The 17,941-nt window shown below is 36.4% G+C and overlaps 1 protein-coding gene across 1 annotated transcript in view; it reads right to left on the reverse strand.

Annotated features, from left to right (window-relative positions):
* LOC113063437 (exostosin-1-like) overlaps positions 1–17,941 on the reverse strand; it is a 278,536-nt gene that overhangs the window by 11,184 nt on the left and 249,411 nt on the right. Inside the window, exons 6-9 of the mRNA XM_026233824.1 lie at positions 13,403–13,535; positions 10,866–10,984; positions 7,973–8,068; positions 581–670 (exon numbers count right to left, since the gene is read on the reverse strand). Coding sequence (XP_026089609.1) covers positions 581–670; positions 7,973–8,068; positions 10,866–10,984; positions 13,403–13,535 — 438 coding nt within the window. The remainder of the gene's footprint in view (positions 1–580; positions 671–7,972; positions 8,069–10,865; positions 10,985–13,402; positions 13,536–17,941) is intronic.

Consider the following 17,941-nt stretch of genomic DNA (forward strand, 5'->3'; position numbering starts at 1 on the left):
GACATCATAATTCACCTGGCACAGCGGATTGGTTTCTTTTCATATCAGCAGCCAATGAGCTGCTCAACATTCAAAAGCTTGGCTAGTGCTTACTGTAGCAGTCACAGTGTGCTTCAGAGACCCTGCTCCCTCCCCAGCTCCACCTGTTTAGATCTACTTTGGGGTAATTTCATTTATGTAATATATATTGTATGTGCAGCAGTAGCAGTTTTTCCTACATGCTCACAGCAGCATGTCTGTGGATGTATTTACAGTAGCAAAGCTCGGTACTTGCTCTGCCGCAGCAGCATAGCAAACCTATTCCGTCAAGACCAAACAAATTAACATTGTCATATATTAACATGCTAAACTCTCAAGAGAGTTGTCAGGACACGACACAAATGTGATAAGTGCTATTTATCAATGATAATTTGTTTGGTTATAATTAGAAATGTAATAATACATTTCAATATAATACAATTTTTTTCCCTTAGCAAAGAATTCAGATTTTGAACGACAGAACCATTATAGCCTGTCATATGAGATTCCAAACCATTCACATAACATGAATTATATGATGAATGAATGTGTGATCTCTCACCTCGTTGGTGGACAGAACCGAGTCCTCGTCCAGGCTGAGAACTGCATCAGTTTTGATAGCATGATGAGGGAAAAAACGGCCACTCATCGTCTGAGGGGAAAACAGAAAGTGACATTGGTGATTCACTACATTTCAGCAGAGATACTGGGTGAGATTAGTTAATTTACGCATTTAGATTTGGATTTACAATTTTTGTTTTGTTTATGTTATTAAGAAATAACAATGTATTCATAAATGAAACTTTCCTTTGACACATCCTTGTCTATCATCGCCTACGACGCTTTTGACATCTGTTTGTGTCTTATCTGCTCATCAACTGAAAGTCACAATAGTTGAACATCTGCCAAGGAATAATATGGTAATTTACACCTTTAAATAAGAAAAAGTACATTAAACTAAATAAATAAATAAAAAGGTGTAGTGAAACGTTTATGCCATTTGAGGTCGTTGATCATTGCTAAATATTGTAGAGTGGTGTTGCTTAACCGTGTACATTTACTGTACATGTATTTGTGTTGTATTCCAGAATCATTACATGGGTGCAAAGGCCAATTCATGAGAAATAAGTCATTTGGCCCAAGAAATGACTATTTTCTGGAAGACTGCATATAGTTACAGCCTAGAATACAATTTTGACTGTCCATATGGTGATTTCCATGGGTCAGATACACAGGTTTTTATGCGCAGGGAAAAAAAGTCCTGTTGCTAAGTACAAAGGTGTTAGACTAAGCACATCTGAGAAAGAATATGTACATTACTGTAGCCCAAGTTTAAATCCTGCTGATAACGTCAGAGGAACGCCAATAAAATAATCAGTACTCATTGTGGTTGGACGGATATTTTGACTTCACATTTTAATTTTCTACTAATTTTTTTCAAAGGTGACCCAACACATTCCCACATGCAACCTGTTCATGTTGATGTCTGTTGAAACATGCAACCTGTTCATGTTTAACTGTTTAGAATGTGTTAAGTTCAGAATGTACGGCCTTTGACATCAACAACATAAGATCGGATTGACCTGTGCTGCATTTTAGACTTCCAAGCGATCAGAGAATAATTATTTGTGGATAGTCACAGGTTGTCACGGTCTAGCAACATTGTTGACTTGACTGCACAGACACTATTGGAAGAGAACTGAACTGAGCTGGGGTGCTTTTCCCGTACAACGATGTAACTCGCTGATTAACCACCATAATACGATGCATTACAGGTTTCTCTGAAGGTTCTGTTTATACAGCCAAGCCATTTAGAGGTTGACTGGCCACAGAACACATGTTTAGCCAACAGTGCGAGTTTTTGATATCAGAGATAGAGAGAAGGGGAGCTGTGTTTACCCATCATTACCTCTGTGATTAGCCATTCATCACTGCCACAGCGCTCCAGAGAGATGATGACATAACATGGTGTAAAAAGTCTCCTTCCACAGCTAAAATAATAATAATAATAAAATAAAAACCCTGACATCATGTCTACAAATGTTCGATTCTGTCAACAAAAGTTAAAGCGTGCCAACATACGGCAAAAAATTTAAGATCACGTCTCGACACCAAGAAAAATGGATTCAGTCTCTTTATCAGATCCCTTCTGAGTATATCCGTTTTGTTTAGTATCCAAAACCAGTCAGAAGAGTTTTGTCTGAAAACCAGCTGACAGCAAGTTATGTAATATTCTGTCATTATTTACTCTCCCTGATGTTATTTCAAACCTGTATGACAATTTTTATTCTTTCTGTGGAACACAAAAGAAGATATTTAAAAAAATGTTGGTAACCAATAGTTTGGCTAACTTCCATTGTGCAGACAATCATTTTTCAAATTATACTATATAGGCAAAATGATTGGGACATTACACCAATAGGGACTTTAATGACATTACAAATGGCTTTATAAATACATATACATTAATATAACAACTTTAAATCACAGTTTCCCACAGTCAGTCTGCCACAGCATTAGGAGGACACAGTTTTAATCAATTCAAGTAAATGGAGACTACAGAGGAGGTTCAAACCTAATTACAGTATTGACTCTTCATTAATACCAGTGAATAATTAATAAAACTGTTCATGCGAAGAGACATGAAATAACTCTACAAGTAAGTAAGCGCTGGTCCAGGGATGTATTCTCATTAGTGTAACAAGCTCTGAAGCACCAGAGGGGCCAATGAAGATTCAGAATGAACTAGAGAATAGAATACAATGACTGCTGAGTCTGTGTCATTAGTAAAGATATTAAATGTGTACAAGCCGTATAAATCATTGATGCATAAAACATTGGATCACAATGTCATGTTTCAAACTGTGTTTAAAATCCACCTCACTTTGCAGATGGGAACAATAAGGCATATAAAACTTACTTTGTGTATTTCTAGTGGATTTAAAAGATGCCCTGCCCTTTTGAATTCCATTTTATATAGATTATAAAAAAATAAAAATAAAAAATGCATTATTATATGTCACAGATGCTGTGACTGCGGCATGTAATATATGAATATCACTGCATTTATCATTTTGAGTATTCTCTCATATAGGTAGGGGCTCTGGAAAGGACTATAGTTATCTGGGAGGCCAGCTGTCTTTTTGTTGACACATGGCTTCTTCCTCTGATATCACTCCTTTTCCCTCAAGACACGCTTTATTTAACTGTAAAGCTCACATAATCTTCCACAGGGACTGTCTGCCCTTTTCTGTCTCTCTCTGTTTCCTCGCCTCTTCTCTTGCATTATATGTATTTTAGAGATGGTCAGTATTACATTTTTTTTTTTTAAATAGAGATGTTTTATAGAAGCCTTAGACATTGGGTTGGTGTCTGGTTCACCTGCCCCCGATTAGACAGGTTCCTTAAGGTCTTAAGGTCTGATCAAAAATAGCTGGATGGCGTTCAGATGAATGGAATTGAACACAACGTAGGGGTTTCAAGACATTTCTGAAGCATTTTATAGATGTAGCTCTTATAGGACCAAAAAAAAAAAAACACTCAAAAATGTCAGCGTTATGGCACAATATAGAGCTGTGAAACTAAAGACTTCACAGCATGGCAGAAGTGCTTTAAGAAAATGCCCTGCCAGGTTTTACTATGCAAACAGTTTAGCATGCTAATTTAAGCACAGCCGCTAAGGAAAACAATGCTGAAATCCAGTTTAGCCAGTAGCTTTCTTCACTGGTCTACCTCTGTGCCATGTGTATTTAAATTCAATTAACAGATGGAGCCAAGTCCCTGGTCTACATCTTTTCACTCGTATCATTTATTTAATTGAATAGTTATATTTATTTATAACGTTATATTTGATCTTCAATGTGGTTAGCTGTTTTATGTTTGTAGCTCGTAATGTAGCAAATTACTTTATCAAAATAGTAGGTTAACTGTAGTTTAACTAACAATTAGCTTGTATATTGGCAATCTACACTTTTAAAAATAGTATAGCAAATTGCAGTAAAGTATGATGAATAAACCGACCTGTTGCACAAATTGCTGTGCAAACTGTTCTGTGCTGATTTGAGCTAATTCTTGACTTTTCTCTGAATTGAGAGTTTCTGAGTTTTCATATCAGAGAAAGCTAGAACTGTGAAATCTAAACTGAATTACCTTTTAATATTTTTCTTATTCTGAGGCAGAAACAAACTTTCCTATAAATAAACCTATACAGCGCATGCAAATAAACTCACACTCTGCCTTTTTCATTTCTATCTTTCTGTTTATGACATAAAACATGTCTAACAAACCTCAATAAGATGTCACAGGACAGGACTCACTCACACGCACAGGCCCAAACACACACACACACACACACACACACACACACACACACACACACACACACCCTCTGGGATGAACTCTTATGACCTCTAGAGATTACACTTCTAGTGCAAACCAAGTTCACGCTTCTCTATTAAGCTTTTATCTCAGTATTAAACAGCTCCAATTTATCTTTATTAAGACTCAGATAAAAGCGTGTTATGATTTGGATGTGGCGTTTGATAGCTTATTAGTCACAATATGATTTAATTTTGACAAATTGCTTTTGATTAAAACTTTGATTATCTATTTCACACTTGTTTGACGCATTAATTCACACTCCCTTCAAAGTAAGTATCTGCATTTCATGGACTATGTGCGCATTTCTGATCTAGATGGTTTGAAAACCATTTAGTGTATTTAAAGGCACTTTTAAGTGGTCTAGGTGACCCCTGAACTTTCTCCTTTGTCATTTTTTTTTCTGACTAGATATTGCTAAGTCTTCTATAACCATATCAGCATAATGTCTGGTCCAATTTGCAGCTTATTCTGTCCAAGAATACAAGTTTTAATTTAAAATTTTTTGTTTATGTTAGTGGCTAAAAATAGCTCATACTACAATAACAGATGTGTGCAGATGTGAATCTCCAAGGTAACATATGCAGAGATTATCAAGGTTGCTATGGCAGATGTGCAGAGCTGATCGAAATAACAGGCTTTAGTCCACTGCATTCTATAATCAGTTTGATCATCAGTTATATTACCATTTGGATGTTGACAGTGAGCAACAGAACAGAATGCAGTGTCTAATATGACTTTTTAGTGCCACATAACAACAAAGCTAGATAAATCACATGTATTCTCTAGATAAATGTGCTTTACTGAGATACTCATGTCTGTCAGTGTAGTTTTAAAGGATAGTACAATAACAAACTGTCATGTGGATTTATGAGAAATATACTCACACACACACACACACACACACACACACACACACACACACACACACACACACACGTTTGTTTTTGTGAAAAGTGGCTTCATCCCATAGGCGTAATGGTTTTTATACTGTACAAACTGTATATTATATGGCCCTTCACCAACCCCTACACCTAACCCGAACCCTCACAGGAAACTTTGTGCATTTTTACTTTCTCAAAAAAACTCATTCTGTATGATTTATAAGCGTTTAGAAAAATGGGGACATGGGTTATGTCCTCATAAGTCACCCTCTCCTTGTAATACCTGTGTCATACCCATATCATTATACAGAGTTGTGTCCTGATGTGTCACAAAAACAACAGCACACACACACACACACACACACACACACACACACACACACACACACACAAACAGAGGTGGAAAGTAACGAATTACATTTAGTTGCATTAATGTAATTGAGTAGCTACTTTGTGTACTTCTACTTTTTAAAGTAATTTTTAAAATCTGTAATTTTACTTTTATTTAAGTATATTTTGTTTGAAGTATTGTACTTCGCTACATTTTAAAACATTAATTACGGAGTAAAAAAAAAACAAAAAAAAATGCTCCCTGGAAACTACTGCAGTAAATAATGAGCAGTAGGGCAAACTGGTGCTAGAATCATAAGAAAGATGCAGACGCACAAAACAGGCGTTAGTGATGCTGAAAATGAAATCCCGTCATATTCTGAAGTTGAACTCGAAGGAAATGAATATGAGTAGAATATTTTTGTACTCTTTCCACCTCTACAGACACACACACACACACACACACACACACACAAATTGCTTTGCTGTGTGAAATTAAGGCATACTGTTTTGGAAGTGTTCCATATTACACTTAAATTACATGTGCAAACAACATTAATATATATTCTTTTTTTCCCCACTGTATTTCCACCAGGGTCAGAAATTAATGTATCCATACACTTCCTGTTTCACATACAGTACCATGGTGTTTTTCTGAAAATAAATAAATAAATAAATGCTGAATCTTTTGTGTGAGTGGTACTGTAGGTTTGGGGTTAGGGTAAGGGGATGGAAAATACAGTTTGTACAGTATAAAAACCCTTATGCCTATGGAGAGTCCTCATAAATCACATTCTGTCTGGGACCACAACAGGATGCATACACACCTGGCTATCCACATGAGCTAAAAGAAAATGTGATCCATCAGACCAGACAACCTTCCTCTATTGCTCCATGGTCCCGATCAGACACTCATGTGCCCATTGTAGTCACATTCAGTGGTGGACAGGGGTCATCATGGTCACCCTGACCAGACTGTAGCTACGCAGCATGACATGCAACAAACTGTGATGCACTGTGCATTCTGATACCTTTCCATCATGGCCAGCGTTCTGCTTTTTTTTTTAAAGTAATTTGAGCTAGTCGTTCTTCTGTGCGATCAGTCCAGATGGAGTAACCTTCTCGCCCCATGTGGCTGCTCATGAACCCTGATGCTGGATCACCAGTTATCATTCCTTGCATCACTTTTGACAGGAACGAACCACTGCATAATGGGAACATCCCAAAAGACTTGCCATTAGATGCTCTGACCGTGTTGTCTAGCCATCATTATTTGACCCTTGTCAAAATCATTCAGATCTTTTTATTTCACAGGTTTATCCTGCTTCCAACACATTAAATTCAATAATGTACTGTTCACTTACTGCTTAATATATCGCACCCCTTTACAGGTGCCATTGCAATGCCTGACAAACTTTTTTTTGTAGCTGTTCAGTTTAAATAAAGAACATTTTGAATTTTTCTGTGCTGTACGTATGCTCACTATTGGACCTATCGAGAGTGTTTTAAGGACTTTACAAAAAAAAAATCACAAATCTAGTGTAAATGTGCTCATAGATAGCACTCAAATGTCTTAATTTCACAAAATAGTGAGTTAAATATAATGTTCCTCCTAAGATATTTTTTTCCTCACATTTTCCATCATAAATAGCTACATTTTCATATGAGATAAAACAACTACAGATAAGTGAGGAGACAGAGTAATCCATCACATTAAGTTGCTCGGGCTAACAATAAAAATAACACATGACAAGAAGATGTAAATGAGTGAAACGTGCAAAGAGGGATGACGCTGAGCAGACAAAGTCTGAAAGGTGCTAATGATAAGATACATTCAGAGTATTCACATAACCACCCACACACAGCTGTGCAGATATCACACTCACACAATTTATTTCAAATCATTTCAGTGATTTTAAATGGTGACATCTGGCCTGTTATGTGGTTCTTTCCCACCAGAAAGTCTGAGTTTTACTTTACTTACCTGCACTTTATGTACAAATATGTCCCCAGAAGTAAACTAAACATGGCAAAACCTTGCTTGGGGAATTTGAAGATTGTTCAAATTATATATATATATATATATATATATATATATATAAAAAACAATAATAATAATAAATAAATACACTAAATTACTATTATTTTAATTCTAAAATTCAAAGTATCTATAATATAGGCCATATCTAATATCTGTAATAATTACATTTACATAAAATAAAACATTTATCTAAAAAGCTAGTATGTGTTAATGTGTGCATAATGTTTGTTGCTTGCGTGTAGTTGTGCAAAGAACTGCATATGAAGAATTTAAACCAACACACAGTTCTTCTATTCATTTCATCATCTTTCTCTCTTCGCACCTTTCTTTTGCCCTCAATGACGGAGAAGGGTGTTGTGATGGAGGGCCACTTGTTTCTGGGTGGTGGAGGCTTCTCACAGTTCCACAACACTAAAATCTGAAACCACATTAAAACACATGAGCTTCACTGCACATTTCCATATGCATGCAAAACATGAATTTTCATTGTTAGATTGCAACACATTTTTACAGCCCACATGCAAAAGGTAATCTAAATTTCTCAAAAAAATCCCATACTCATTTACTAGTCCAGAAAATAGGCGTTAGAGCAACTACTGTAGACTAATGTACAACAAACTAGAAATTATCAAGAGACTTCTCATTTTTAGTAACTGTGTTAATCAGGGGCATTTGTAGAATATATTTATGCATTTAGCAGACATACAGTGCATTCAGGCTACACATTTTTATTAATTACAGTATGTGTGTTCCCTGGGAATCGAACCCACAACCTTTTGCACTGTTAAAGCAATGCTGTACCAAAAAAAACTGCACGTCATACAATGTATACATTTAAAGGTGCTGTAGGGAACTTTTGTAAAAAAATATTTTTTACATATTTATTAAACCTGTCATTATGTCCTGACAGTGGAATATGAGACAGATAATCTATGAAAAAATCAAGCTCCTCTGGCTCCTCCCAGTGGTCCTATTGCCATTTGCAGAAATACATCGCTCCCGGTAAGAAACAACCAATCAGAGCTGCGGTCCGTAACTTTGTTTGTGTTCAAAATGTAGAAAAATGTATATAATAAGCGAGTACACCATGCATCCATTTTCCAAACCGTGTTTTTGGCTTGTCCTGAATCACTATTGTGCACCTATAATAAGTGTTTATATCCGGACTATTTTAGATTGCTTCGGGGGCACCGTGGCGGAGTAACCCAGTACCTTTGTGATTCTTCATAGACATAAACAGAGAGAAGTAGTTCCGGCTAAGATGTTCTTCCGCAAGACGCAAGCAGTTCTGTTTATTAACCGCTAGAGCGTCAAATGTTCCCTACCGCAGCTTTAATTGTAAATAACATGCAATTAAGTGCTCATACAAATTTAATTAATTTCACATTTATATTCTCAGTGTATTATTTTAATATGAATTATTTTCATACTTAACACTTTTTAAGGTACGTATGCAAAAGTGTATGCTTTTTAACAAGGGAATGCATTATCTGAATATTATTCATTTTAGTAATTATCTAATATATACTGAATATATGCAATAAGCTGAACATAAGTTGTTTAAAAAATATAAACATTATGCAAAGAAGCTGTGACCAATAAGGAACACAGACAGTGAAGCTAACATGATCTGTCACTTGTCAGATACTGTGGTCAGATTGAATGTATGCTACTTTCACACAGCCAGACGTTTAACTAGTTTTACTTGATTAGTTGCAGTCCACATACAGGGACATAATAAAAAATGATGTTTGGAAAACCATTTCACAATTTGTGGGCTTTCTAAATGAGTTTGATTCATGCATTGATAATCATTCATCTTGTTCATGATATGATGCATTAGGCAGTGCTCTAATTAACATACCAACACTTTCCCTCCAGAATGTAAAAGTAATAGCACATACAAAATGGAAAATAACCTACTCAATCTCATATTGTTCTAAACCTATGATTTTATGTTTTTGCTACAAGGTTAATATAGTTAAGTAAAACTAAAAATCAAAACATTAGGACATGCCGAGTCAGTGTTGCTGAATCTCTTAAAGGTGCGGTATGTAGGATTGACACCAAGTGGTTGAACTAGGTATTGCAGTCCAAATTCAAAATACCAGAGAGGGTTTTTTTTCACCCGGCCTCTCCTCCTCAGACTTGATGCACACGACACAGGTTATGCATCACCAACAGGAACGAGCACGCTTGATGATGAATCAAATGAAATACGGTTTGTTTTTCATCACTTGGCAACCCAGGGTGCCAAAATACAATTGGGTAAACTGGCAGTGGGCGGGTTTCACAAACCAAAACAAAGACTGACATTCCGGCCTGGAACGCACTTTTCAAAGGACTGTAGCATTGATTTTCAGATGAACAAGTATGCTAACGTAGCATATTTCCTAAATATCTGCAAACAAATTATGATATTTTTTTATGCTTTTTATGCTTCAAAATCTTAAATACAGCACCTTTAAGCCGAAAACACAGAAAACACTAGTTTATCAATAGATTAGTAAACTGTTAATGCTGTTTAATCTTACAGTTTTTCCTTGACACATTCATAATCATTACTTCTGCTGGTGTGCTGTGGCAAGCTTTATGCATGCGCTTGAGCGCTTATTAGGCTATTAGTCGACTGATGCTTAAAGTAAACGACTATTAGTCAACAAAAAATTATATTTAATAAAAGGCACCGTAAAATGCACCACTTTGTGAATATGTTACATTTAATATTTTCAGTGATTTAATCTTTTCCTCACACAATACCATCAAAGGACTTGAAATATTATCAATATTATGTTGCATTATATTATGAAATATTATGCAAACAAGTTGTATTAGGAAACTTCAACTTTTCTGTTTTATTGAGTGATTGATTGATTGGCTGATTGTTAAAAAGCACCCTACACAAATCATTATAAAGAAGAAAAAAAGTCATATGAGTTTGAGATGACTTGTGAGTGAGAAAAATAAGACGATTTTCTTTCTTTTTCTTTTTTTCTTTCTTTTGGTGAGTTTTACTTATTTATTTACATCTCATTTGTGATTTAATATAACCAGGTGTGCAGGCTGCCAATAAAGAAAGAACTCTAAACAACAATGTGACCTCCAGCAAACAATCACTGGCAGTGTGAATGACCCGTAACATGATGTATATTTGCACCACAGATAATAATGGAAGAGTTATTATCGTGTGTGATCATTTGCAGTCATATTCTCACCTGTGCACAGAACTTGGACTTGGCGACCGCATGGATCAGTTTGAATATGGGCTGCTGTTGGGACTGTAGAGGTGTGACCGCTTGAATGACAGCTGTAAACTCCTGAGACGGACTCTTACCTGCAGAAATCACAGACATAGATAGCAGAACTTTAGTGATTTGTTTTGGAAAATCTTTATTTGCAGGTGAATTTCTTTTGCTTAAATCGTGAAGCACATACAAATGCAGTTTTCACAGACTGCGAACGTCAGATTAGCCTTAATGAAATCAGTCTACAGCGGAATCAGCCTTCGGTGTGTAACATCTCTCTGCATTTGTATCTGTTTGCTTTATGGCAGCCGTTCAAAGAGAACACCTGTTTATCTTTGTTTCTCCGCAGGGATTCGCTTCATTTATCTACGTTTGCGACTGCAACTCCAGAAACCTGACAGCTACATTAAGTCTCTATTACACCACAATAAAGGTTACTACAAAGAAAAGAACAAAAAAAAGGATAAAACTAGTAAAATGAATTGATCAAAGATATGAAACTTTTACATTTTATATATAAATGACTATATATATAAATGCCTACATGTCATAATAGATAGTCAACACATGTATCAGAATTAGGCTATCTATTTGCTCCGAGCAAATCCGTCATGACATGAGCGCAACTGGCTCTTAAAGGGAATGAAAGATGAGACTCTGATTGGCTTATTGCACGTTACGCCCAAAAAACACTTATTACTCATTAAGAGAACCCCGTTTAGACCATGTGCCGGGGCGCGCCAACCATTTTTCCATCGTTAAAATAGCAAAAGTGGATTTGGACAAGCCCTGAGTACACCTGCGCCGTGTGCTTTACACTTTGCGTTTAGATTATTAAAATAGGGCCCATAGTTTTAACCTCTTAATACCAGAGAAAAACGTTTTAGGAAACAAATAGCTTTTTTACCAATGTCTTTACTTTGTTTAGAGCTTTAGAAACAATGTAAAAAAACACACGCACACACGCACACACACACGCACACACACACACACACACACACACACACACACACACACATATACATATATATATATTACATTCTACAAAATGTCCATAAATGGGTTTTCTCATTATATACAAATGTATAAACTAAATATAATGTGTATATGTGTTTTTGGGGCAACGTAATGAAAAAAAAATAAGTGTAATAATCGAAGTAATAAGATTTGCATAATAATATATAATATCTCATAAAATTTTGAAACATAATTTCTTTCCCTGTTCATTTGTTATTTCTCCTAAAGTGCATAATAAACACGCTTTTAGTCCCGGTGTCCTCATATGAAATTAACGTCCTGTTTTGTAACAGGAAGTCATTTCGGATTTGAAACCCCATAACATTTTCCTGCGATGTTGATTAATGACACACAATTAAAAGATTTGACAGATTTAAATGATAATTACCAAATATTATCATATTTCCATTAGAGTGTCACTAAATTAATTTCAGACATTATTGATGACCAAGGAGAGGGAGTGGTCTGAAACATCCAATCATTTGGTATCTCTGAAAACTGGCATGTACAGTCTCAGAGAAATTCACAAAAATATAATTGCGTAAGGTCTTAAGAGGTTGAATCATGTTTTAATCTTTTGTAGTGTTTTGAAAAAGTGCACTTATTTTGATGTGTTGACTAACATATTACAGCACATGTAAAGTACTTTATTCTATGTTTAACCAAAGCGTATTTATAAATTTAGCGTATCTAAATCTGTGTTAGTGAGCACTTCTCCTTTGCCGAGATAATCCATCCACCTCACAGGTGCATGACAGCATGATTATTGCACAGGTGTGCCTTAGGCTGGCCACAATAAAAGGTCAAAATTGTGCATGTTCAGAAAAATAAAAATATATATAAAAAATGCAAACCAGAAGATTCATCTGAGCTGTGTACGACAGAGCATTATTGTGTATGCAGGCCACAAAATCTAAAATATTTACAAATGACTGTTTCAAGGAAGACAGGGACACAGCAAGCCATTGGCGCAGTCCGATGGTCATGTTGGATGATTTCTCATTGCCTAAAAAACAGCATGTATCACAGGTGGCCGGATATTTTAGTGTTGCTCTGGCTGAGTGAATCAAGCTGTATATCACACCACACTTAAGTTCTCTCAAGTTATGGCCACATACAAGGAGTCTTAACTGCCCATCATCAAAATTATGGAAAGTGGGACTAACAACGAATGTGACAGCAGAGAATAAACCATCTATCACTCCTGCAACATAGATTTACTGCTGACATGTGAAGCCCAGGGACAAATCCACTACAGTCCCCTATATGCACATGCAAAGACACACAGGCCGGATTTAGGAAGGAATATGGCAGACACATATGTTCACAATCCACTATGAGATTACACACACACTGCTTGGAGGGAGACCAACATCTATCTGAGTTATGATTTCATTTGCACTGCAACAAAGTTTTATGGCATTGAGCCGAAGATGGTGAAGTCACACACACAAACACACACACACACACGCACACACACACACACTCACCAAGTTTTGAGTAGTAGAAGGGGAAGAGGGTGAGGTCGCTGGAGAACTCAGGAAGTGCGTAAAGTCCTCCAGGCAAAGAATTCCACATCAGGCTGCTTCTGGACATGTGCGTCCGTATCCTGTCGTGGATAATCTGCAAACACATCATTATTTATGAGTTACCATTAGCATTATGGGTGCTACAATCATGAAAAATATTGCTTGTGAGTGCTTTCTGTGATGGTGTTTACATTCCACCTGCGTCATCTGCCTGAACGACACTCTAGTAAATGCACGTTGGAAGTTTGCGGAGCCTAGAGATTACTGTTTATAAAGATTTAAATATGGAGCCATGTGGAGCACTTCTTATGATGGATGCATGCACTTTACTGGACTTCAAAATCTCAACATACATTCACTGCCATTATAAACTAGAAAGAGCCAGAACATTTATTAATGTAACTTAATTAGTTTTTGTCTGGGAAAAGTCATGTACACCTAGGATGACTTGAGGGTGAGTAAATCATGGGATAATTCAAATTTTTTTGGGGTGAACTATCCCTTTAAATTAATGCATGACATACATTAACTGCATGAATTGTACAATCTGTACTGTACTGAACTGTACATTTCTACCATATGGAGACATATCAAACAGTCACCTCTGATTAACAGATCACTCTTAATTGTAATGTAAAAACATTTATTACCCAGAGACATTCAATAATTTAACAACACAATCACATGTTTATGGTTCTCTGATGCTGGCTAATGGTGTAAAAAACAAAAACAAAAACAAAAAAAAAATCAAATCCTGGTAACCAAATCAAATATATATATTTTTTTTTTGTATTTTGTTTGTTCATATTTTACATTGTTTATTTTAATTTTACTTTTATATGATTTCATTAGGGAAACCCTGTTTTATAAACTAATGCTAGATTATAAACATACTATTTTACATTGTTAAATAATGTTTCATAAATGTAGATAAATGGTATACAACATATTAGTACTTATATTAGAAATTAACATTGACCAAGTTTTGTTCATTGTTAGTTCATGATACCTAATGCCTTAAATGTAAGGGTATTACAATAAACAAACAAACAAACAAACAACCATATCAGACCATCTCTATCACTCTATACAGGCAACGCCCAGACAACATTCTCAACAGTATGCACACAGGCCTAATTACTCAAATTAAACACAATCATATTTTATTACAAAACTAATTAATCACAATCTGCTTCACCCCCTTCACAACGGGACGTGTGAGATCTTTAAACTAAAAATAACTTGTAAAACACACACACGCACCCTTTTCTGTCCCGAGTCCTCCTCTAATGGGCCTGATTGGTTTTGCTCTTCCAAGTCTAGAAATGCACAAGCCAATTAGGATCAACTACGGTATAATTAAAGAACCCTTATGTCAGGCAGCATGTGTGTTTGTGTAACTCTGCACCTGTACATGTTTTAATGTGCTGTACGTGAAGTGTAGTGATTTTGTTAGATCCATAAAGCATCTCGCTGGTCTTGTTCTGTGTAGTAGGGAAATGAATTCAACATGGCATATGTTCTAAAACAAGTGCCAGGGCGCGGGTCCATGGAGAGGGCATTTGATCTATGTGCTTAATTAGGCGGGATTTATTGCTGCATGTACAAACACACACATACACACACACACCACATACACGACTGTTGAAAGACTCATTACATAATTTGTCAACATGGTATGGCGTGGACATCACAATGCACTATTAGCTACCAGTCTATGCAGTACTGTAAATGGGCCTATCAACAGAATGTTGCAGGGATGATGTATTTTTGTATCTTCTGGTTCCATCATCCTGAAGTCAATTAATTTTTTGAAAAGCGTTCTGAAAGGGTACATTTGGTGTTTTACTTCTGACGATTATATTAAGGCTTCTTTATGAACAAAACATGTATGAATCATAAACGTTTGTTGGTCACAGAGCTTATTTTCTGCTTTAATCCAAAATCCAGTGGAAAATGCTATTTCTTTTTATTGTATAAAAACACATTTGAAGGAACCAGGGTGATGCCAATCAGGTTGCATGACCTATAAAAATGTATCATTTCTGCAGCACTATAACCCTGAATCCCATTGTTCATACTATCCATCCTAAACAGTATGTGAGTTTAGAATAAGTGTGTCTCTAAGCATAGTATGTTGAAAAGAGTATGCCGGAAGTCCCTGGATGGTCTACTATTTCAGGTCTATTTTTGAAGTGTGGATCCGTGCAAACTATAATGGCTAATATTGCGCACAATCCAGCCCATTGTATAATCCATCTGTTTGGCCATTAACATTAAAAAGCATCATTATGAAAAAATAGCGGAGTTCTCCGCATAAAAAAACCCACGACTGGCAAATCAACATGGTAATTCTTTTCTCTACAACACTGTAGGAAGTTAAATGAAATGTGAAGGATGCTAATTGTGACATGATTATTGACATGGAAGTTTACTGTGATAGGGTGTGTGTACTTTGCGACAGAGCGCCACCTGTGGCTGTGTCAGGTCGACATGAGGGATGATGACAAGTTCGGTTCCTCAAGGTCCAGCAGTTCTCGGCTACACAGGAGCGGACTGAGGTAATCCTCAGGGACATGCTCAGTCAGTGTTGAACTGCGTGAATATGTTCAAGAGCAGGATGGTGGTCCCACTGGAACAGTTTCAGACGTTCGTGGTACATATGGCAGCTGCAGTTGCTTCATATGAGACCACTTCAACACTGGATCCATGGCCCAGGTGGGTGTGGCTACACAGCACTCACCGGGTCAAAGTCACACCGGCCTGCCACCAAACCTTCAGCCCGTGGTTAGACCTTGCATTTCTCAGGGCAGGGGGGCCCCTGGAACAGGTCTCCAGACATGCTGTGGTTTACATGTTAGCTATATGTCTTGCCTTGAACCAACTCAGAGGGTGTTTATAAGGCAAGCACGTGCTGGACAACTCTGCGACCGTTGCGTACATCAAGAGGACTGTTACATTGGCGAAATAACCAATAACAAATAAAAGCACTGCTGTCAAAACAGTACTTAAGTAAAAGTACAAAATTCTCCTCTCAAAAACTACTAGTTGAGTACTAGTTACTAGTTACTTTTTAGCCTGCAATATTAAATTAATTACCTTTTTTTTATATCACATATCTATGTGGATAATAGCTACTTTGAACAAAACCTTGTTTTATCTTATTGACAAAAGTATGTGTATTAGTAGTCATGATACTGGAATTTCTAAGTTCAACACCTTGAAAAATATCAGTATCAAAGTACCTGTGAACTGGAAGTTGCAACTGACTTCAGTTTTGTGATGTATTTTAAAGTGGAATGGAATATTGAATAAAGGGTGGGGTTTTATTGTGGCACACCTCTTGCTCAAAGCAGATTCACGGTTGGATAGGAGTGGTTAAAGGGGTCCTATTGTATTTTTTTTTTTTACAAAGAATTTATTTTGTACTAGAACATGCTCTTACACTTGTTGGTTCGAAAAACGCATTATTTTTCCACATAATTTATATACTTTCTCCCCAGTCTTGCACAAACGGCTCAAGTAGTTCCAGGTTTGATGAAAAACTAAATGTGTTGTGATTGGTTAGCTGTCCCTGTGTGTTGTGATTGGCAAACAGATGGTATTTCAGTACTGCCCCGCCCCTTTCCAAAGCAGCAAAAGTGTTCTCTTCATGGATGATTCCCGGTTTTCACTGTACAGGGCAGATGGCAGACAGCGTGTATGACATCATGTGGGTGAGCGGTTTGCTGTTGTCAATGTTGTGGATCCAATGGCCCATGTGGGAGTAGGGTTATGGTATCAGCCGTCGTATGTTATGAACAACGAACACAGGTGGATTTTATTAATGCCATTTTGAATGCACAGAGATACCGTGAAAAGATCCCGAGGCCCATTGTTGTGCCATTCAACCAGCTTGATAATTCATGGCCCCATGTATACACTGGAAAAAGAATGGTCTGCCGTTGTTTCCGCTTGTCACAGTGTGATGCGGGAGAAAAGCACGTAAACGAGGCAGAGAATATTAATAAGACTTTAATAATCCACATAGAGGTAATCCATAATGTGAAGGCAGAAACACACATACACATCGAGAAGACGAGACAACCAACATTGAACAGGTTAGTTTTGATTTCATGATATATAAGCATTTTCAATACCACTGGCAAAACTGCCACTTTCAATATTAAATTTTTTTTTGACCATCCATTTTTTTTTTATTCTAAGCCATCATTTCAAGCTTTGAAATTGGTTTAATCCAAGTCTTCTTAAAAGACATATTCACTTTATATGATGAAGAGATTTAATACAGGCTTTTATTTACATTCATATAAATATTGATCAATTACCATTACAAAAACCTCAATCTTAAATGTGCTCATTCTGTGTGATTGTGTCTTTAAAATAGCTTATAGTTTATAGCTTATAGCAAGGAAGCTTGAGTTCAAATTTAATTTACAAAAAAAAAAAAAGAGAAGTACACAGTAATAAAAATAATAAAACAAATGACCTCATTTCAGT

This window comes from Carassius auratus, chromosome 45 (assembly GCF_003368295.1).
Source record: "Carassius auratus strain Wakin chromosome 45, ASM336829v1, whole genome shotgun sequence".
NCBI classification, from domain to species: domain Eukaryota; kingdom Metazoa; phylum Chordata; class Actinopteri; order Cypriniformes; family Cyprinidae; genus Carassius; species Carassius auratus.